Here is a 20,327-nt window from a genome sequence, read left to right as displayed (position 1 = left end):
GTCATGCTACGACCAGCGTTGACTACCCACAGTACTAGGCGTCCAGCGAGATACAGTGTAATTAATGGTAGTGAGGGGAACTCGCGTCCAGCACAAGTTTAAGTAGACATTACCAAACTCCACAAAAAAACAAAAACAAAATGATCTTAGCGGCGCGTATTCTTCTTCTGTTTCGAAAGTCCGTGGTTTTGTTTGACGCTATCGGTGTTGGCGGCACTGCCTCCTTGCGTGGTCGCTGTCGTGGCCTTGGTCATCGACCTAGTCACCCTTCCAATGTGCGTATCCGCCAGTTTCTCTTGTGTGTCTGCCCGTGCCGAGCGGAGCCTCTTCGACGTACGCCTCGACTGCGCTTTGTCGTCAACATCACCATCTTCCTCGGCCCTGTGAATTGCTGCAGTCCCGCGACCATCAACGACCTTGTCTTCTTCTACGTCGGTAGCCTTTCTCTTCTTTCCCGATGGCTTCATTGGTCGGCTGGTTGATTCCTCGATATCTGGATCAGCGACATCTTGCTCGCTACCTTGAGCTCTCTCATTGTGTTCTATGTTTGTAGCTTCTCCTTCCTCAGAAACTCCAATGGTTTCCCCCGCAGGTGTGCTGGGCTCGTCAGTATCCGTATGGCTGACTAACTCCAAGTCCTCCATCTTCCTGACCTGTTTGTCCACCACTAATTTGAGACTCCCCCACTCCTCCCGCGACTCTTCAACTCTGGCGAAAAATCTTGTGAACGGCTTACTCATAACCCAAGAGTAAGACCCGATATTGTCTCTGTCCTCTTTGGCGCGAGATTCGTACTCATAGTACAGGCTAGATCGTAAAAAATCTAGGTGCTGCCCGACAAACAATTCCAGTCGCGGGGGGACGTGGCTCATAATTTTAGCCTCATCGCCAAGTGGAACCCGAAAACAAGCCGCCCGAGCATTTGTGTACATGTCTGTTACCCTCTTCTGGAAGACATAGATGTCTCGCTCAATTGGAGCGTCTTCCCAGGCCCTTGCCGTGGACTTCCACAGAAGAATCCACCAGATGGACTCCAAGTCGTGTTGGTAATTTGGGGTAACACTGTTTTCCTTATCCCAGGCTGGTTTCGCCCCTGACTCGTTGTCATCCCTATAGTTGACGGTGGAACGGGGAAGGAAATATGCCCCTTTTAGAACCTCACAGGGCATGAAATACGGTGTTCCCTGTCCCATGGCCAGTGTCAGAGTCATTTAGAATAAAATGTACACGATGTCACTTACAGTCTTAGGGTCCCGGCTAGCTGGCCCAGTGTAAGGGAGTTTCTTCGAATACTCGAGATCGGAGAGCTTGGCTTGCCATGGCTCGCTTTCTGACGCGCGCCAAGCAAGGATGTTGCCTGGACTAATGTCTCTGTGAATCCAGCCCGCGCAGAACATAATACGGAGACCTGGTTGGATTGGTTAATGAGGAACGAGATCGTTAGCATGAATTGTTGTTGGTTTTAGTGAATGTTGATGCCACTCACCGGTCATAAGCACCTTTATAATATCAACAGCCTCGCCCAAAGTCTCAACTTGGCTGAGAGGGGTGCATACCGATTCCATAATGAAGCGACACTGTCTTCGAGGATCAAAGGCGCGGGTGAGGTTGGCATCTTCCGCTTTCTTCAATGTCTTTGGCTTTGCCGTGCTCTGGCCTGTACGAATTGAAGGGAGGAACTCGCCACTGTTGTGGCTCTTGAACGCTTTGTATTCAGGAAACACATTCGTTTCGATTGACCCCTTAGGGCAAAGCGAACGAGAGGGCTTTCCGACATACTTGTCCAGGATGCAGCAAAAGAACCTCTTAAACCTGTCACCGTCCAGCGCATCGGCCAGGAGATTTAATTCCTCTTCGCCGTAGTCCTTCACCGCAGGACTCTTCTGCCAATCCGAGTCACGAAAGGCCCTGACATCCGCAAACAGTCTGTGCTGAATTTGCATCTCAGTCATTGTGTTCACTTCCAGGGAAACATCCTTGAGGGCCAACACTTCGTTTTTGTCGATAAGCTTGTGATCCTTCACCGATACGACGCGCCTGGCTCTCCAGATCCACTGTACGCCCAATCCAGGACCAAAAGTATCCGGGAAGGTACCCGTTGGCTGGGGAAAGACTACCCTGCTAGCGGGTGGTTTTCATTACTTTGGAACAAAATAATCTGGTGGGCGGATAATCCGGACTATCCGGCAGAGGGATAGTCTCTATGCGGGATATGTCCAGATTATCCGGTCCATCGAGGGTCGATATCGGACGTTGGTGATGATGATTTTTATCCCTCCAGGGGATTGTTGTGTGTAGCGCAGTGCATACGTAGTATACATGGAAATTATCCGGACCCAGGATGGTTCTTCTCAATACGGATTCTTTGTGTATGGTCAAAAAGGCTACAATTCGATTGAAAACAGGGGATACAGGTCAGAACTAGGATACAATGCCAGAGTGATGTATGATACAAATGCAGGGGTCGCAGGGATGGTAGGGTAGAGGGAGACGAGGGAGTAAGAAAGGTTACACTGCAAAAAAGAAAGAAAAAGAAAAAAAGAAAGGATGGTCGATAAACCTCGAAAGGGCCGGATTCAGGACTCGAACTCGCTATCGTCGTCAACGTCTTGTGCCCTCTGTTTACCCCTAGCCTTTGAAGAGACCGAGGTGGTGTCGACTTCAAATTCATCCCCAGAATACTCCACTGCCTTTGAACCCGCTTGGACTGAGCTTCGGGTGGTGCTTCGAGTTGATGGAGTCGACGCGATGGATGGCAACTTCCGCTTCTTCCGATTGTGAGAGAGGTCGAAGAAGTCGTCCGTTGTTGCCGATTTGCGTTTGGCCACAGGTGAGACACCGGAACTATCGCCGGCGTCATTCTCGTCGAGGCGAGGGTCACTCACCTTTCCTCTTGGCTTGGGTTTGGGTCGGGGAGCCTCATCCTCCTCGTCCTCCTCCTCTTCGACGACGGGGATGACCTTCTTCTTCGGCTTGGGTCGAGGTACTTCGTCGTTCTCCTCCTCTTCGACGATGGGAGCGGTCTTCTTCGGCTTAGGTCGAGGTACTTCGTCGTTGTCGTCCTCTTCGACGATGGGAGCGGTCTTCTTCTTCTTTGGCTTGGGTCGAGGAGCTTCGTCGTCGTTGTCGTCCTCTTCGACGATGGGAACGATCTTCTTCGGCTTGGGTCGAGGTACTTCGTCGTCGTCGTCCTCTTCGACGATGGGAGCGGTCTTCTTCGGCTTGGGTCGAGGAGTTTCGTTGTCATCGCCATCCTCTTCGACAATGGGAACGATCTTCTTCGGCTTGGGTCGAGGAGCTTCGTCGTCGTCCTCCTCTTCGACGATGGGCACAGCCTTCTTCTTTGGCTTGGGTCGAGGAGCTTCGTCCTCCTCCTCCTCTTCAACGATGGACACGGCCTTCTTCTTCGGCTTGGGTCGAGGAGCTTCGTAATCGTCCTCCTTGTCCTGCTCCTCCTCCTCGACAACAGGGGCAGCGTTCTTCTTCTTTGGTTTAGTCGTCTTCAAGGGCTGCTTTCCCTTGCATCGAAAGATCAATATGTAAAATAAAGAGAATTGCCAAATCATACCTTTTTTGACTGCCCCGGTTCAGTGGGATCGTCTTCATAGTCGCTATCAGCGTTGGCACTGAATGCCTTGAGGATGTCTGCCTTGGTGGGGTGACCCTCTGCGTCAATCCCTTCTTCTTCATCGTCGTCAATGTCTGAACCGTCCTCGCCCTGCTCTGCAAGAATTGAATCGCCCAACTCCTTCTCCTTCTTGCGAACACCTGCTCTTTGGCCCCGAAGGAATGTCTTGAGCATTGCAGCAATGGACCAGTGGTTGGGAAAATGTCGAGAATCCATGTAAGGATGTTTAAGTGCCACCTAAATCGAGAGGATCAGCATAGAAACCACTGAAGGGAAACCACTTACCATCGTGATGATTCTTCCGATGGTTGCGAGGTCCTGGTCCTTGAGAAGCGCATACGGAGGAAGTTTAGCAGCCCTACAGAAATTGCGAATGGTTTGCTAGTAAAGTATGGTCAGCGAGGTTCAGGGATGGATAGACCACATACCTGAATGTCGAGATATTCTCGCCGGAAATGTTTTCCATAACGCGCTCGGTCTAGCCGGACCTTTGTCTCAATTGTATATCCGCCTCCACCAGGCTCTCCAGGCTCTCCAGGAGGCTTTGGGATGTGTTTGACGGTAGCTGTGGAAGCCACAAACTTCGCAAGGGCGCTCGGCTCGAGACTGACTGCAATATTGAGCTTTGAGGTGAGTGAGCATGAAGAAGGGAAGGGAATGACACTTACTTGAATCATACCATCGTGCACGGTACTTCTTAGTTGATTTCTTCTCGGATCCATGCCCCCCCTTCTCGCCCTTGAAAATCTTCTTCTGCGGTGTTTGCGATTTGGCGGGTTTGGCAGAGGCAGACTTCGAGCCCGAGGCGGTAGTGGCTTTGGCTGTCTTCTTTGAAACTGAGGGGGAGTCATCGTAGTCGTAATCGCCCATGGCGACATCGCTTTCCTCGTCCTGGGTGGCCTTCTTGGTAGTCGTGGCAGAGCTACTGCCCTTCGTGGCGGGCTTGGCTTTCTTCTTAGGAGCCGCCTTCAGGTGTTCAGACTCGTCATCACTGTCGTTTCTTGCTGCCTGCTTGTCCTTCTTGGAGGTACCCCCCTTGCTGGTTGATTTGGCGGCCTTCTTCTTCTGGGCGGTGTTGGACTTAGCCTTGGACGTTGGGGGAGGGTCGCCTGAGTTGGAGAAGTCGGAGTCGTCATTCGCGCCGGGGTTCTTCTTTGGGTTTTTTGATTTCTTCTTGGGCGGCATGAAGGGTTGAGTACGTAGAGAAAGCGAGTGTGGTTTACAAAAGGATGGTGACTTGACAGTAGCCAGAGGACGGCTGTAGAGTGTTGAGAAGTAGGATGATAGGGCGTGGTTCGCCGTTCACGGTATCATGCGATCACGTGCCCCAGGACTTGCGCGCCGACTTCTAAGTTTTCTCTAGGAACCGTTTTGCTTTACCTGCGTCCTCTTACCACTGTCGTCTACCTACCAATGCATTCCTTTCTAAAACGCAAACAAAATAGATTGTCCAGCAGGCCCCCCATCCCAGACAATGAATCCGCCGGTGAACCCGACGACGAATCCGACAACGAAGGCGGTAGCGAGGACGAGGGTGAACGTTGGGAATGCCCACATTGTGGTGATATGCTGGGTGAACGGCAAATTCGTCGCCATTTAAAGGGCAAGAACGTACCTTTCCTTACACAAGCAACACAGCTGGCTGAGAAGTTGAAGGAGAAAGGGAAGAAGCTCTTGAGACGGGCTTCAATGAGCCTCTTGCGCTCTCCAGGACCTTCCGCTCCTTGTTATACACCACGGACCCCGCCAATACTGTCCCCTTCTCAATGGTTCAGCTCACCCATGCAGATCTCTGACCCTCGCTTTCCCTCACCACAGCCCCTCACACACGAATCAGTGTCTATGGACTCGGTCGGCTCTCCACAGCAAGTTCATAACAGCCCTCGAAGAACGGTTGAGATGGAAGATATAGCAGAGGAGGAGGAGGAGGAGAGGATGGAGATTCCGCAGCCACCCAGTCCAGAGCAGCAAGCATTCGGTAGCCCGCAAGGGCAGAGGACCTGGAGAGTTGAGATAGAGGAGGTGCCGGAGGAGGAGGAGCGAGAGAGAGAGAATCTGTGGGAGGAGGGAAGTGAGAGTGACCTGGAAGGGGATGGAGAAAGTCTCGACGATGGCTTGGATGACAGCGAAGACGATGTATACAACACCTATGATGACGATGAAGACTTCCAGCGGCTCTGGGCCGAAGCCTTAGACAGTGGTAGGTTATTCTCTCATGTTTTTCTTTTACATTTCTCACACCCACCAACCAGGCCAAGTGTATATTGACGGAGACACCAGCTCAATTCTGCGAGCAATTGTCTACAAACTACGCAACGCACTCACCGACAAGGCCTTCAACGAACTCCCATTTGCTTTCCCTGACCAATCTGGACTCTCAACCCTTAAGGCCAGCAAGGCCAAGCTCCGCCTACTCGCCGACTTCAAGCCGGAGACATACCATTGCTGCTATCGTGTCTGTGTGGCGTTTGTCGGCGAGTACGAGGACTTGGACAAGTGTCCTAAATGCGACCACCCTCGCTACGACGCTAACGGCAAGCCCTACAAAGTCTGGACATACATCCCAGTCACCCCCCGCCTCATAGCACTGTTCAGCAACCGCGAAGCCGAAGACCTCATGGACTATCGCTCTAAGGAATACTCACCAGACCCGGACGACAATCCTTTTGTCGTCAAAGAGAAGACGAAGGATATCTTTGATGGGAGGAATTATCGCCGCCTAGTCAAGAAACACGTTGAAGTCGACGGTGTTCGATATGCCCATCGCTTTTTCGAGCAGAAGACCGACGTCGCCCTGGGGTTCTCAACCGACGGGTTCTGCCCGTTCCGAAGGAGGAAAAAGTCATGCTGGCCCATCTTATTGTTCAACTACAACCTCCCCCCCGAAATCCGTTTCCATCTCAAGTGGGCCCTCTGCCTTGGCGTCATCCCAGGTCCCACCAAGCCGAAAGACAGCAACTCGTTTCTTCGACCTTTCGTAAACGAGATGAAGAAGTTGGCCGTCGGCATTACGGCTTTCTCGCGACGGGCAAATTCCAACTTCCAGCTCCGCGCATTCCCAATCGACGGGTTTGGCGACATCCCTGCAGTCTCCATGTTCTTGTGTGCAAAAGGCCATAATGGTATCTGTGGTTGCCGCGACTGCAAGATCAAAGGAATCCGCGATCCGACTGCTAAAGCAACCACCCACTACTTCCCTTTGGCGCGCTTTGATGAGGAACCTTACGACCCTACTGACTTGCCACTTCGAACCCACCGGGAATGGATGGCAGATGCAAAGGCCGCGGAAGACCCCACCGTCAGCAAAACGGAGCGCGAGAAACGAGCAAAGGCGTCGGGGATCAAAGGTGTCAGTATTCTCTCGGAGATCCCATCCTTCTTCTTTCCCGACTCTTTTCCATTCGACTTCATGCATCTGATTTGGGAAAACCTCGTCAAGAATCTCGTTCTATTTTGGACTGGCGACTTCAAAAACCTGGACCACACAGGTCAAGACTATGTCATCGACAAAACCATCTGGAATGCAATTGCCAAGGCTGGAGAGGATGCAGGAAAAACCATCCCGAATGCCTATAGCAGCCGCCCCAAGAACATAGTCAACGACATTGGTGCTACCACCGCCGACACTTGGTCCTTCTGGACCCTCTGCCTTGGACCCGTTCTTCTCCGACGTCAATTCAAAAACCACGACTATTACCGCCATTTTCGACACCTCGTTCGCCTCATTAATCTTTGCCTGAGTTTTGAACACTCGAAAAAGGACATTCAAGACATACGTTCGGGGTTTATTGACTGGGTGCTTGAGTACGAACGGTAAGTACGCCGTCACTACCCCAAAGCTAGAGCCTAGTACTAATGTCGAACGAAAATTAAATCCTACTAGACTTTACTTTCAGTATGATATGGATCGGCTTCCAGCATGCCCATCAACAATCCACGCCCTCCTTCACATTGCGGATGGCATCGAAGCAAACGGGCCAGTCTGGGCTTACTGGGCGTGGGCAATGGAGCGTTTCTGTGGACGGCTGCGCCCCTACCTCCACAGTAAACGTCACCCATGGGCGGCACTCGATAATTATGTCGTTCTTGCCGCCCAGGTCCAACAGATCATACTGAACTTCAACCTTAAGGAGGTCCTCTCTTTCAAACCCAAACACAAAAACATGAAGGATTTCGTTATCCCAGAGCCGTTCTGTATGTCTTTCTCGTCCTTATTTCCGATACTCGATCTCTAAGCACGTCGCCTCTTCAGACTCTGGTCACTATATGCTCTCTTACCCTCGTATCAAGGATCCCAAGATCGACAGTGGACTTGAACGCAAGCTTGTGGCGGCCCTTGCAACTCGTTATACACCTGTAGGAAAACCTGCCATCGCCATGAAGACAGTCCGTAAATACTTCAAGCGCGATAGAGTGCAAATCTTTGGCCGTATCAAGTGCTTGAATGGGGGTGATACGATCCGAGCAGCGGCTGTATGTAAGACAACAGCCTTGGACTCACGGGAAGCTTCGTTTGTCAGGGTACGTCGTGCTCATTCCCTCGTAGATGGATAAAGATCTCATACATTGTCATTCTCCAGTATGACCTCGCAGTTGATCGCAATGCAGCTTTGCCCTATGACGAGGCTGAAGAAGACCTGGTGCGAGAATCCTTCTTTGGAGAACTTCAGCGGATCTTCTACATCGAGATGCCCCCCTCCAAGGAACTGCGAATCAAGAAAAGCGAGGTGGTCGTGTTCGCTGAAATTAACCCCTGTCAATTCGACCCCAATGACCCCGAAGCATTGGCGCGCTCGAAAAAACTCAAAAGCCTTCCTATCTACGTGTATTGCGGGATGAAGTCAGGTACCGAAATTGTCGACCTGACCACTATACAGGCTTTGGTTGCGCGTTTGAGGTGGGGGGAAGAGAGCCTATGGGCTCTGTATGATCGCAGTGGAGGCACAATCCCCCCTGAGCTTGTCGACGAGTCGGAGTGATTGGAGATTAATCAGTAAAGTGTTCTTGTAGCCCAGAGGACTATTCGTCCTTCTAATATATTCTTGCCTTTCTATCTATCGGTCTGTGTATGCCTAGCAATCGTGAGAACGACACTGCGGGGAGCTAAGTCGCGGCACCCCGCCGGGGGCGTCTTCAACCTCAACCACCACAACCCGCTACCACCACCACCCTAATTATCCTCACGCGATACCGCCTATGGACGAATCCTTAGAATTCGACTTCTCCAACGTTTTACACCAGGACTTTGGAAGCTTTTGGGAGCCACATAGCCAAAGTATCACCATGTCGTACATCGAGCGAAAGGCTTGGGATCTCCACACGGAAAGGCTTGCTGCAGAGGCAAGGGAACTTGCTAAATCGGTGAGTTTGCATCTTCACAAAAGAATAACATCATTAATAGCAATGTAGTGCAGCGGCGAGGACTCCGACGACGATCTGAACAACGGCGAACTCGACAGCTACAGCGAAGTTTCGGACAGTGATGGGAGAAAAGATGCACAGGGCGATTACAACGCTGGCAGCGAATTCAATAATGGCAAGAGAGAAGAAGCCAGCTGTGACGAGGTCAATGGCAGTAGCGCTAGCAATAACGCCAACACCGGCGACTTTCCGTGCAGCTCTCCTTTCGTCGGCCCCAACCATGATATCCAGAATGTTTCTACACCTCGCACTTCTCAGTCTAGCCCTAGGACCCCATCCACTAATCACGAAATCATCCCTCCTTCAACCGAGAGAGAGGTCTACATGGCTCTGCAAAGCTCTCCATTGAGCTACTTACGACCACGCCGTCAACCTCGAGCCTCTTCCTCGCCTTATTCTGATGGTCATGCCCCCACCCAGCACTCGCCTCCTCAGTGTAACCGAGCTCACCACACCCCAAACCAGTATTTAGGCTCTTTGTCATCGGACCACGACCACCCCTCCACGACACAGGTGCCGTCCATTCTGAACGTCGAGCCACAGTCGCCATACTCCCCTTACACGCTACACACTGATGCACCTTGGGCTTGGGACGTACGCCTGAGAATGTATCACATCGACACTGAGCTGCAGACCGTGGATGCCTCAAGCCGTATCATTCTTGGACAATTTAGGGCCTATCGTCGATGTTTATTGGCCCAACGGGATAGATACCACCGCCTCCTCGTTGAAGGTCCCGATCTGCACCCCCTCGCGAGCGACAACTAGGCGGCTCTCTTTTGTGCCTCTCTTTTCTTCTCCCCTTTCTAAACTCTGTCTCAAGCTTTTCTCCTGTTGACCTCTTCCTTCTCTCGCCGTATTCATTTGTTATGCAGTGATCCACCATTGTACTTGTATACCATTCTTGTTTTGTACGTTATGAGCCATAGTAGTAGTCTAATACTCTCTGTTTAGCCCTCCTTTGTATCCTGAATATAGCCCCTTGTACAGTATCCAATTCAATTTCCGTGGAGATGAATACCGGATACTTTTCTGCCTGGGGAACTCAGAGCCTCCCTCGCGGTTTAGACGTGTATGAATACTATCCGGTTTTGCTAGAACCGGATAGTATTCATACGGGGTGTGAAATCAGGAAAAAGTTAGAAGTTTCGCGACTTTCTGAGTTGACCAGAATCGTCCGGTTTGAGGATAACAAAAGCCATTGTACGGCAACCGGATAGCTTCTGCGCGGTATGGAGTCCATAGTGATCCGTGTGCAGCGACCAGTGAGCCGTAGGGAGCGATATTCGGAGAGAACACCGTCAGTCAGGTAAAACTCCGACTGGAGTCGTGTTCTATTGGGAGGAAACTCGTAGACATAGCGCTGATCATTCACCAAGTGAACGTAGGGATCAATGCCAAGTTTCTCCGCCGTTGCACACGCGAGCGAGACGATTACCTCGACAAAGAGATCCGGGTGCTGGATAAGGGACAATGAATTGTTGCTCGGAAATGGAGTTAAGACTAACGCACCTCGATCATACTGAACGACTCGGATTTCGCAGAGTGGGACCTCGAGAAGTACCAAAGCGTGACACGATCATCCTCGATCGTGACCTGAGAACCGTGGAATAAGCAAGAAGCACCTTGAAAATGGATGTTCGGATACTCACCTCATATACAAATAGACGTCGAGGGTCGTCGCTCATCACATGGTTGACGTGCGACACAACCTGAAGACGGTTCTATTACAGAAGGTTAGCTTAAATTGGTTAGACAATGAAGCAGTACTCACCTGCTCAATAGTCGCCTCTGTGCGCTTGACCTTGAACTCGAAAGCTACGATGATGTCCGTGATATGAGGACGCCCAGTTCTCTTGGCCGTCATACACGCGTCGATCCTCTGAGTGGCTCCGTCGAGGTCGGCAAGTAGATTGGTGTCAGGGCACATGCGGATGGAGAATTCATTGACCTCAATCCCAAGAGACTTGAGTGCGTCTCTGACAGCCGCGTCGATCTTCTCGATGGCCTCAAAGATAGCCTTCTCAATCTGCTTTGTCGATACATTCAACGAGTACTTCTCATTGAAGTCCTTCACTCCGTTGATTGTGGCCGGGCGGTACTTAAACGAATCAAAGACGAAAGGGTAAGGATTCCTCTCTGGCTGCTGTCCGTTGGATTCAACAAGGGACGAGTGGCGTTTCACCAGAGAAGGTGGGAGCTGGTTTTTCAAACGACTCATGACCTTCTTGACAGTTGCTCGCTTGTAGCTTGGCATGTAGTGGCTCATGAAAACATCCACGCTGCACCCGACCATTTCGAAGTTCATGAAGTGACCAACTTCTGGGCGAAGCTGGGTATTGGTGTCGTCGTATTGCAGAGGGGGTGCGGGGCCGTGACGCGGGGTGACTTTATTGTTTATAGTCGTTGCCGCCATACCCAGTGCTTGTCGACTCCCGTTTCGGGGAGGGGTTCTGTTTTCTCGGAGTCAGGGTTTACTCAAGTTTGAAAATGGACGACTTACTGGTAAGGGGTCGACGCCATCAGTGCGCCTTTGAATTTAGTTGGGGCTTTCTGTGATACGGGACTCGTAGAAGTTTGCAGGAGGTTGTTGGAATGGGATTCAAGAAGAACGAGGTGGTGGTTCGAACGAATCGAGCTTTGTCGGAGTTTGATGGTTAACTGATCACAGCGCGAGAGCTTTCCCACACTCGCTGTGCCACTGATCGCAATTCGTCCGAAGGACTCCTCAATGCTCATTGTTCATGGGTTCATTTACCTCGTCAGTTATCTCGCTTCATGCCGCAGTTATGGTGGAGCATGGTGAGCTAGCCCGACCTCTGTTGTGACCTGTCAGAATATCGCATTGGGGTGGGCGCTACACGTTAGGCGCTCGTTACTTTAGGGCCGGCCCATCTGCGTTGGACGTCCCAGAAGGCCCAAGCTAAATCAATCTGTGGATTCAAGCTCTACTTGCGATCGGACACAGAATATGAGCACACTTGAGCCCCATGTACTACTTATCCTCGGTAGCGTGAATTATTCAAATTTATCTTTCTTTTGGGTGGATGTCGACTCTCAAGCCCGGGTTGGTGGCTGTGGTTCTAGGTACTCATGGACTGACGTGTGTATCAAAATAGGATAACATGAGACTATGTACTACAATGAGTGATAACTCTACAGTACAATTATCGAGAAATGCAACGGAGTTTATCAGCTGGAAGACGACGGGTTGCGGAGCGCGTCATCCGAGCAGCTGACCTTGACATCGATCTGGTCACTGGACCACCCTGGCGAGGGGTTGGTTGACGTTCAACAACCCGGCGCTTGACCGTTTTCCTTGCCTGTTCAGGCTCCCCATCTTCATCGCCGTCACCATCGCGCTTTCTCTTCTTCGACAGCTTCACCCCTTCGCCTTTCACCAGATGCTCGTGTTCTGCTTCTACATGAAGTTCGATGGATTCCCACTCCGGGCGACATTTTTCAATGCCAGTGAAGAAAGGGTAGAAGGCACGGCTCGATACCCAAGAGTATGTAGATACGTCATCTCTGGCCTTGGCTTTGTAACGCATGACATATTCACCAAGCAAGTTTCGCCGCAGTATGTCCAGGTAGCCCATGACAAAGGTTTCCAGAGGTGGAGGGATGTTGCGAACGAGGTTGTTGTTTCGGAGCGTGTCAACAAACACCATTGTTCGAACGGCGGCATACTCCGCGTCGAGGCGATGTTGAAAGATAATTGGAAGCCTATCCGGGTCGTGCTCGCCCTTCAACCGTGCTGAGACAAGCCAGAGGAGTATCCAGTACACGGACTCCAGGTCGTACTGATAATTATAGAGAGGCCTGAAGGTAGTATCCGGTAGGGGTCCAACGGCATCATCATCCCGGTAATTACCAGGCTCATGCACCGACGCGGCGACCGGAATGTCGCGCATAAGCTCGCATGCCATGAAAAATGGGGTTCCCTGTGCATCACGTTGTGAGTTGGAGCGAAAATGGTGTTGAAAGAGGACTCACGATTTTTATCTCAGGCTTCGAGTCGTCTGAGGCGGGAAACCGTTTGGAAAACTCGAGATCCGAAAGCTTTACTCGCCAATCACCGTTCGAGGCGGCTCGATAAGCCAGAATATTGCCGGCGCTGACATCGCGATGCACCCATCCGGCGCAGAACATGATACGAAGGGCTACACAAAAACAAAGTCAGCAAAGAAAAAGACACGGAGAGCCCACTGCAAACCAACGCACCGATAAGGGTCTGTTTGAGTACATCGACAGCTTCACCGAGCGTCGGTATGTCGTAGAGCGGGGTGCAAACCTTCTCGTACACAAAGCGACATTGGCGACGCGTGATACACCCTGGAGAGGAGAGCTCCGGCTCTCCCAAGTGGCTGGCAATGATGCGAGAGAAAAACTCCAGCGGATCGCCTTTCCTCAAGGCAACCGCGAGGCTATCAAGATCTTCCGGTCGAAAGTCTTGCAGTATCGGATGCGCTCGCCAATTAGGGTCATTTGCAAAGGCGACAATGTCAGTAAAGAGCTGATGCTGTATCTCGACTTCCGTGGGTGCGTCAGCCTCGAGAGACACGTCCTTTAGCACGAAATCGGAGGTGTTTGGTACTGGTGCCACGGATGAGAGAGAGACAATCTGGCGCACTCGCCAAATGCGAGCCATGCGACCAATGAGACGTCGTGTATGGCGCATGGATAACATCCGTAGAGTCTGATAGAATTTCGGGGCCATCGATGGCCCCTCTGGTGGTATCTCGTACACGTAGCTGCCATCAGGGAGCAGTGTGACGAGGGGGTCGAAGCCAAGGTGCGAGATGGCGCTTGTAAGCATCACAACAAGCGCCCGAATCAGGAATTCAGGGTGCTAGGGCCGAGTTAGCCATATGAATTTCATTTAGAAACATGTGTCGCACCTTGGTTACATCGAAAGGCGTAGATTTGGCGCATACTGAGCGTGAAAAGTAATAGAGGGTAACCTGGCTCTCTTCGATAGTTATCTTTTCAAAGGGTGGTTAGCAATCGAAAGAAAGAAATTGACAGAGGTACTTACCCCGTGCATGAACCGTCGGCGTGCGTCGCCGTTCATTAAGTCGATTACAATGGGAATGAGAGGGTGAAGGGTCTGTGGAGGGAAAATTCAGTATTTGACAATGACACGATGCAGGGGATCACATACCCTGTCATCGAAGACATTATTCCGCACTTGCGGCTTCGTCGAGATGACTTTGAACGGAGCGATGATGTCAGTCAACCGCAGCTCCCCTTCGCGATTGTTCGTGAGGCAGCCATTGAGAGCACTTTCGTCCGCTTCTACAGTGCGAATGACATTTTCGTTGGGAGCTGGCCCTTTGAGCTTGTTGAGAGCCCTGCGAACGGCATTACCAGCCGTCTGGAACGATTTCATAATGCGGGTGGGGTTGGTTGAACCAGATCGGAAGAGACTTCGGAAAGTCTTGAAGACATGGGAGAACGCAGGTCTCTGCGTCGAAGCCGACGCTTTTTGCTGTTGGTCCAGCCGCCCTCCACGAGGAACGAGGACCTTCTGGCTCTTCAGCTCGCTCACTACGGCGTCGAGAGTGTCCTGGCCGCCGCCTGGGAGGTACAAGTCGAAGAATTCGTCGACCTGCAAAGTGGAGAATTCGTTAACCATGGTAGAGCGCGTGGTGTGGGTGAAATAAAAGTGGAATTAATGGATTTTTGAAGCGCGATGATGGTGGTTCAAAGACAAGCAAGGACCGCCGCGTCTTGGCCATTAACGGCACGGTAACGACAGAGTTCCCACGAACCTCCATGTGATCGCGTCAGGGCCTTTGTCCGTTTGATTCGGAGTGGCATGTGTTTTTCAGTAGACTGGTTCCCTCGAACGAAAGAGTAGAATTGGGGCCCCCCATTTATCCCCACTGGCGGATGTTACATTCTATAATGCAACTTGTATACAGGGTAGGTTACCTCGAATCGATTCTACATTCTTTTCACCGTATCTTCCGAGTTGTAAATACCATTACGACTTCAGGGCTTAACCAACGATTACGACTGGTGCTAGCGCCGCTATGCAGATATTTTCCATTGTCGTCTGGATATCATACACGAGATATCTAGCATTTCCCTTTATTTAGCTGACCTCCGCACATTTACCCTCGAACATTCCAAACCTTTTCCCACCACCCTAATTCCGCGAGTTAATCCAGATCCCTGCCCACCCATCCAACGAGAGACTACTGCACAGAATACCGATGGATTGATACAGCTGCCAGTGAAGAATTCCTCTAGTCCAGCGGATAGTTCGCCATCATCCCCCTGTCGCTTTCGCTGGGCGCGGTGCCCATGTCTCTCTGCTTTGCGTTCGTGTCGAAGTTGGGTGACAGTTGATAGTTTGAGGACATTCCACATGGCATGAGATTCCTCGATCTCTTCGAAGAAGCGAGTGAACGATGATGTATTCACCGCGGATCTGGTACTTGAGAGAGGAGAATTTGTCCAGAAATTTTGAATCTAGGAGCTCGGGTGAAAGGGACTCGACAAGCAAAGGAACATCTGCGAGGTGGCTTGGATGTTTGAAGAGTGACCAGCGGCGCCCGATGCAGTGTTCGTCCATTGGCTGTTGGAAATACCGATCTCCAAACTCCCGAGGCAGGTCTTGGTCGACTCGCATCGTGACGAACCAGAGGAAAATCCACCAGATACTCTCTAGGTCATGCTGGTACCCGTAGACAATGGGCTTTTAAGGTAGGATTGTGTCCGTCCTCTTTGAGCGTCGATGGGTAACAGATGCTCTTCCCAGTGGATCTCGCACGGCATGAAGTGTGGTGTCCTTTAAGAGGTCAAAAGCAAGGTCGCCCTCGAGGAAATCTTGAAAAATAGCTCGACTGCGCCACTCTTTATCCTTTGTTACGGCTGAGATATCTCAGAAAAGATTGTCCTGGATCTCCGCCTCCGTCCTTTTCCCTGTGTCGACCCACACGTCTTTGAAAACTCTGTCAGGCGTTCCAGAAACATGGGGTTGGTTGCAGAGACAACTTGCTTCACCCTCCAAATTTTCCTCACCACCCTAATTCCACATGCTAATCGGAATCCCTGCCCACCCAACCGACGAGAGGTTGGCAGCAGCTCAAAGCTCGAGTGAACCAACGATAGCACTTCAAGAGCCGCAAACAGCACTGGAACCCAAACCCCGAGGGATCAACAACGCCAAGGATATGATTATCGTAGGATCGGATAAACGAACAACACTAATACACAGCCGGACCCGGAGGACAACCCCAGGTTAAACCTGTGGCCATGATCCCAGACTCATCGCGGGCCAAACACGGCTTAACTTAGGCCGACTCATACCAGGGCTATCTTGCACGGGATAGCCCTGGTATGCCCCGTCAATGCACCCAGGTTAAACCACCGAATGGCCTTGGGTTCATTGCCCTTTCTTTTTTCTTTTGCTGCTCGTCGACCTTCCGGGTCCTCCCGCCTTTCCATTTCTTCTTCATCTAGCTCGAAAATTGAATACAAATTTTTCTTATTGCATCTACCTATTAGACTACTGCACATTACCATACAAAATACTGTACTGAGTGCTCAAGCCGACGAAACGATACATCAAACCAAAATCAAGTCAACTATCTGAGAGGGAAAAGTACAAGTCAGTGTGAGGAAAGACGGTTTAGGAGTGAGGGGACATACCATCGGGGCGGCGTGCTCTTTTGCAAATAGCGGTGGTAGGCTGCACTGGCAACCCACGATACCTGGAAAGAACCATGAGCCCGTCAGTGATGGTGGTTTAGAGAAGCGAAGACAAACATACCTGGAGTTGAGAACTGTAGCCTGTCAACGTTGACAGGCTACAGTCAACCCTTAGGCAATAATCGAGCACGGCCAATAGACGAGGAACTACTGCAAGAAAGTTAACTCAGCGTGTGGATTTGGAATTAGACGAAGAGAGGGCTCACCTGAGACCGGAGCAAAACTCACCGGTGTGGTCGTGCCAAAGCTGCGGACGTGGCGATCGCGAAAAGTCGTCAGCAAGGGCACATTCATATTGTCTAGATGCGTCACTTTACCCCCTTTGCCAAACTGCTCATATGCTAACTGATGGGCCGCAGCGTGGGTGGCGATGGTGGTGGTTCAGAACAGAAGAACGCAAGTTCGTTCAACGTTCAAGTCGAACATGTTGATTTTCTCGAACTTCGCGCACGTGATCGCGAGAAGTCAGATAGGGCGTTGGGACAACGAATGGTCAACGTTCAACCCAGGTTTCAACGAATATTGGGTTCGGGACAAATCATTGAAATTGGCACAGGGGTTGTAACGGAAGTTCACCCGCGCTCATAATTGTGCTGAATGCGCGAGGTTGAACCCGATCACATCCCGGGGTTCAAACTCCTTTTAAACCCAGCACATCCGAGCCTCGGATGAGCTGGGGCCATACGAACGGCTGGGTGTGTAACCATGCACCATCCACGCCCACGCCCCAGGCCCTCGAATGCGCCCAGAACCCAGAGACCCTCAGAGAAAAGCGACGGCGCAGTCGCAGTAAAAAAAAGAGATGCGACACAAGAACGCCCCAAACTCTCCTGGTAAAAGTACAAGTCGAAACGCAAACTCTGCCAGTCCAAAAACCCTCGCCAACCGCGTCGTACTCCATCGACGCCGAGACCTCGCCCACAAACCCAAACGCCAAGGCATCGCGATCGACGAAAACCAAATCGGAGGAAAATCAAGGCAGAGCCATGAACGAGCGCGAGGACAAAACACAAAACGGGACCCGCAGTGGCCTGGATGCGTCGACGAACGGAACTACAGGGACCAGCGTCGTCCTGTGAACGCACGAGAACGACAGTGGTAGCACGACGATCGTAGACGAAGACGATAGCCGCGAGCAAGTATGGTAGCACGGGCTCCCCCCACCCACCAAGACTACCATCCACATTCTAACGACTCAACGCACACCCCCGCCATGTCCCCGGGGCGTAGGGAGGACGGTAGCACGTCTTCCTCCAACCACCCCACCAACCACTCCGCATCAAAAACCACGCAACGCTGACGCTCACCACGTCTCCCAAACGCGCGCCAGACACTGCATCCAGATCGCCCAGGTTGGTAGCAAAGGTTGGTAGCAAGGTGATGGCCCCACGAGAAAGGATGACAGCGGTCCTGCACCCACCAGACCACCACTCCGCATCGAAACCCCATAGCGCAGACGCCAGCCACGTCTCTCAACAGCCCAGCACACACCGCGTCCAGTAGTGCAGGGCCCAAAAACGTCGACAACCATGGGCGAGGGAAAGAACAGAAGCCGCGAACGAGAGGATAAAAGGAAAAACGGGAAAAAAGGTAAAAAAAAAGCGAGATAGGAAACAGCGGGCAAGCCATCAGGCGCAGAGGATAACCAAAGAGAGCGACAGAGGCGCCAAACGGGTGTGCCCCACCTCCCCCAGATCCCGCCTCCACCAACCCCTCCAACCCTCCCCGCACCCCACACCAAAACCTCCCCGCATCCAAAACCCAAAACCCCAAACTCAAACTCAAAAGCAGAAACGAGAAACTCACCAATAGCCAACTTCCCCCCATCACAACTAAACCCAATAGCCGAAACCGGGTTCGGGAATTTAGGATACTGGCGGAGTCGTTTCTTGACTTTGAAGTCCCAGATGCTGACTGTGCCGTCTGAACCTGCAGAGGCAAATGTGTTGTACCTGTACGGTTATGGTCAGAATTGTTTATTGGAGGAAAGGGGAGAGAGAGTGGATGAAAGAAAGGAAAGCGAGGGAAAAAGAACAAAGGAGAAGGCGTCGATAAACTAAGGAAACGCACCTCGGACAAAACGCCAAACCATTAACAGGCCACACATGGTCCACCTCTTGCTCCTTCCCACTCGCCGGGTCCACCTCTTTGACCGTCTGCCGGTGACACTTGAAGGCGTACTTCTTTTCTTGGACTTCGGGCGAGGGATCAAAGTATTCGACGGCGATGCGGCCTTCGACTGAGGCTGTTGCGTAGCCTAGAGCGAGTCACGGGTAAGAGGGAAGAAGGGTAGGGTTGAAAAAGAGAATAGGAACGCACCCTGCCCATCAAGCATACACGCCAAACTCCGGGTCATGTACTTCAAACTACTCTCCCTCTCCTGCATCGGCTTGCTCATATTCCTCACATCATAAATATGGAACAGCCTGCTCGCCATCGCCACCACCAGGTTCGTGTTCACTATATCCATCGCGTAAATTCGCTCGGGGACGCTGTGTTGGGAGTTTTCGAAGGGTGCGTTGGAGGGCGACGAGGAGGTGGGGGATGTGGGTGCGTTGGTGGAAGAAGAAGAGGCGCGTGGATCCCAGAATCGGAGTGTGCGGTCCCACGAACCGGTAATTAGGTTGTTGGTTTCTTTCGACCAGACCATCGAGCTGATGCTATCGCCGTGCGTGCCCAAATGCGTCATCGATTCTTTTTCCAGGTCCAGCCTACACCAAACAGTCAGCAATAAGAGAAGGAACGCGAGAGAATGAGAACGCACTCTCGGACACCGGTATCCAATCCCCCGCTGTACGCCTTGCCGGTACTCCCTCCCTCCCCCCACGCACACGCGAGCACGGGCGCGCGGTGGTCGAACTTGACGCGTTGTTCGGAGGGTCGTCCGCCGTTTGTGTAGGGTACGTCGCCGATGTCGTATAATCGCACCGTCTGTAGCATTATCCCACCAATACGTTAGCTAGGAATTCAACGGAAAGACTGGACAAGAGAGGTGACGCACGGTATCCCAACTAGATACGAGCATCTGGTCGGGGGAAGTGGGCGACCATCGGATGGAGCTGATCGAGTCGAAGGGGACGGAGGAAAGTGTGATGGTCGTTGATGGATCTGCGTAGTCTGTCATATCACCATTTTGTCAGTTTCTTCCCGACTTTTCTCTTGGAAGGTGGAGAAAAGGAAGACTCACCTGCGGACATCCTTTCGGTTCTTTTACCTGTTCAAGCGAAATTCCAGAAGCGTTTTCGTCCGGATCGAGAAGGATAGAGTTGAGCTATTGAGAATACAACAGTAGAAATTGAGATGAGAAAGAGCAAAGGAAAGAGCACGCGTCAACCGCGTTCCGAGGTCGTCGTCGTCGGAAGAAGAGATGAAGAACGCCGCCGACGGCGCGCGCGGGTTCGAAACGGAATTATTTGGCTTTGTTAGGATTCAATCCTTTTTGGAGGTGTTAGGTTCGGAGGGTGTTGCGTTTAGGGCGTTGGGTTGGGGCAACAAGCAAACACGGGGGAAATTTTGACTGTTTGAGTGTGTTAGACTCAAAAGGTCTCAGCTTGCG

General features: G+C 51.7%; 8 protein-coding genes across 8 annotated transcripts; 1 reads left to right on the top strand and 7 right to left on the bottom strand.

Moving 5' to 3' along the window:
• Positions 1-146: 146 nt before the first annotated feature.
• On the bottom strand, positions 147-1,952 carry CC1G_09382 (other/FunK1 protein kinase; the record flags this gene model as incomplete). Its single annotated transcript, XM_001831972.1, has 3 exons — positions 147-1,184; positions 1,242-1,408; positions 1,487-1,952. 3 exons carry the CDS (start codon positions 1,950-1,952, stop codon positions 147-149), a joined length of 1,671 nt encoding a protein of 556 aa, XP_001832024.1.
• A 624-nt stretch (positions 1,953-2,576) lies between these two features.
• CC1G_09381 (hypothetical protein) lies at positions 2,577-4,813 on the bottom strand (the record flags this gene model as incomplete). Its single annotated transcript, XM_001831971.1, has 5 exons — positions 2,577-3,518; positions 3,569-3,865; positions 3,914-4,009; positions 4,057-4,238; positions 4,297-4,813. 5 exons carry the CDS (start codon positions 4,811-4,813, stop codon positions 2,577-2,579), a joined length of 2,034 nt encoding a protein of 677 aa, XP_001832023.1.
• Positions 4,814-8,911: 4,098 nt separating this feature from the next.
• Positions 8,912-9,817, top strand: CC1G_09379 (hypothetical protein; the record flags this gene model as incomplete). The annotated part of the gene is made up of 2 exons (XM_001831969.2): positions 8,912-8,989; positions 9,038-9,817. The coding sequence occupies 2 exons, from the start codon at positions 8,912-8,914 to the stop codon at positions 9,815-9,817; spliced, it is 858 nt and encodes a 285-aa protein (XP_001832021.2).
• Positions 9,818-10,160: 343 nt separating this feature from the next.
• Positions 10,161-11,788, bottom strand: CC1G_15124 (serine/threonine protein kinase; the record flags this gene model as incomplete). The annotated part of the gene is made up of 5 exons (XM_002910438.1): positions 10,161-10,508; positions 10,562-10,645; positions 10,702-10,773; positions 10,824-11,502; positions 11,553-11,788. The coding sequence occupies 5 exons, from the start codon at positions 11,786-11,788 to the stop codon at positions 10,161-10,163; spliced, it is 1,419 nt and encodes a 472-aa protein (XP_002910484.1).
• A 428-nt stretch (positions 11,789-12,216) lies between these two features.
• On the bottom strand, positions 12,217-14,687 carry CC1G_15123 (other/FunK1 protein kinase; the record flags this gene model as incomplete). The annotated part of the gene is made up of 6 exons (XM_002910437.1): positions 12,217-12,993; positions 13,046-13,212; positions 13,274-13,901; positions 13,951-14,034; positions 14,088-14,159; positions 14,214-14,687. 6 exons carry the CDS (start codon positions 14,685-14,687, stop codon positions 12,217-12,219), a joined length of 2,202 nt encoding a protein of 733 aa, XP_002910483.1.
• Positions 14,688-15,326: 639 nt separating this feature from the next.
• CC1G_15122 (hypothetical protein) lies at positions 15,327-15,689 on the bottom strand (the record flags this gene model as incomplete). Its single annotated transcript, XM_002910436.1, has 1 exon — positions 15,327-15,689. One exon carries the CDS (start codon positions 15,687-15,689, stop codon positions 15,327-15,329), a length of 363 nt encoding a protein of 120 aa, XP_002910482.1.
• Positions 15,690-16,627: 938 nt separating this feature from the next.
• On the bottom strand, positions 16,628-17,109 carry CC1G_09377 (hypothetical protein; the record flags this gene model as incomplete). The annotated part of the gene is made up of 5 exons (XM_001831967.2): positions 16,628-16,651; positions 16,712-16,773; positions 16,833-16,852; positions 16,978-17,018; positions 17,089-17,109. 5 exons carry the CDS (start codon positions 17,107-17,109, stop codon positions 16,628-16,630), a joined length of 168 nt encoding a protein of 55 aa, XP_001832019.2.
• Positions 17,110-18,399: 1,290 nt separating this feature from the next.
• CC1G_09376 (spindle assembly checkpoint protein SLDB) lies at positions 18,400-19,968 on the bottom strand (the record flags this gene model as incomplete). Its single annotated transcript, XM_001831966.2, has 7 exons — positions 18,400-18,545; positions 18,578-18,723; positions 18,842-19,028; positions 19,091-19,482; positions 19,536-19,702; positions 19,773-19,888; positions 19,959-19,968. The coding sequence occupies 7 exons, from the start codon at positions 19,966-19,968 to the stop codon at positions 18,400-18,402; spliced, it is 1,164 nt and encodes a 387-aa protein (XP_001832018.2).
• Between the last annotated feature and the right edge of the window lie 359 nt (positions 19,969-20,327).

Source organism: Coprinopsis cinerea, assembly GCF_000182895.1.
Source record: "Coprinopsis cinerea okayama7#130 chromosome 9 map unlocalized cont3.9, whole genome shotgun sequence".
Taxonomy (NCBI): domain Eukaryota; kingdom Fungi; phylum Basidiomycota; class Agaricomycetes; order Agaricales; family Psathyrellaceae; genus Coprinopsis; species Coprinopsis cinerea.
This window is presented reverse-complemented; position numbering and strand designations above follow the sequence as displayed.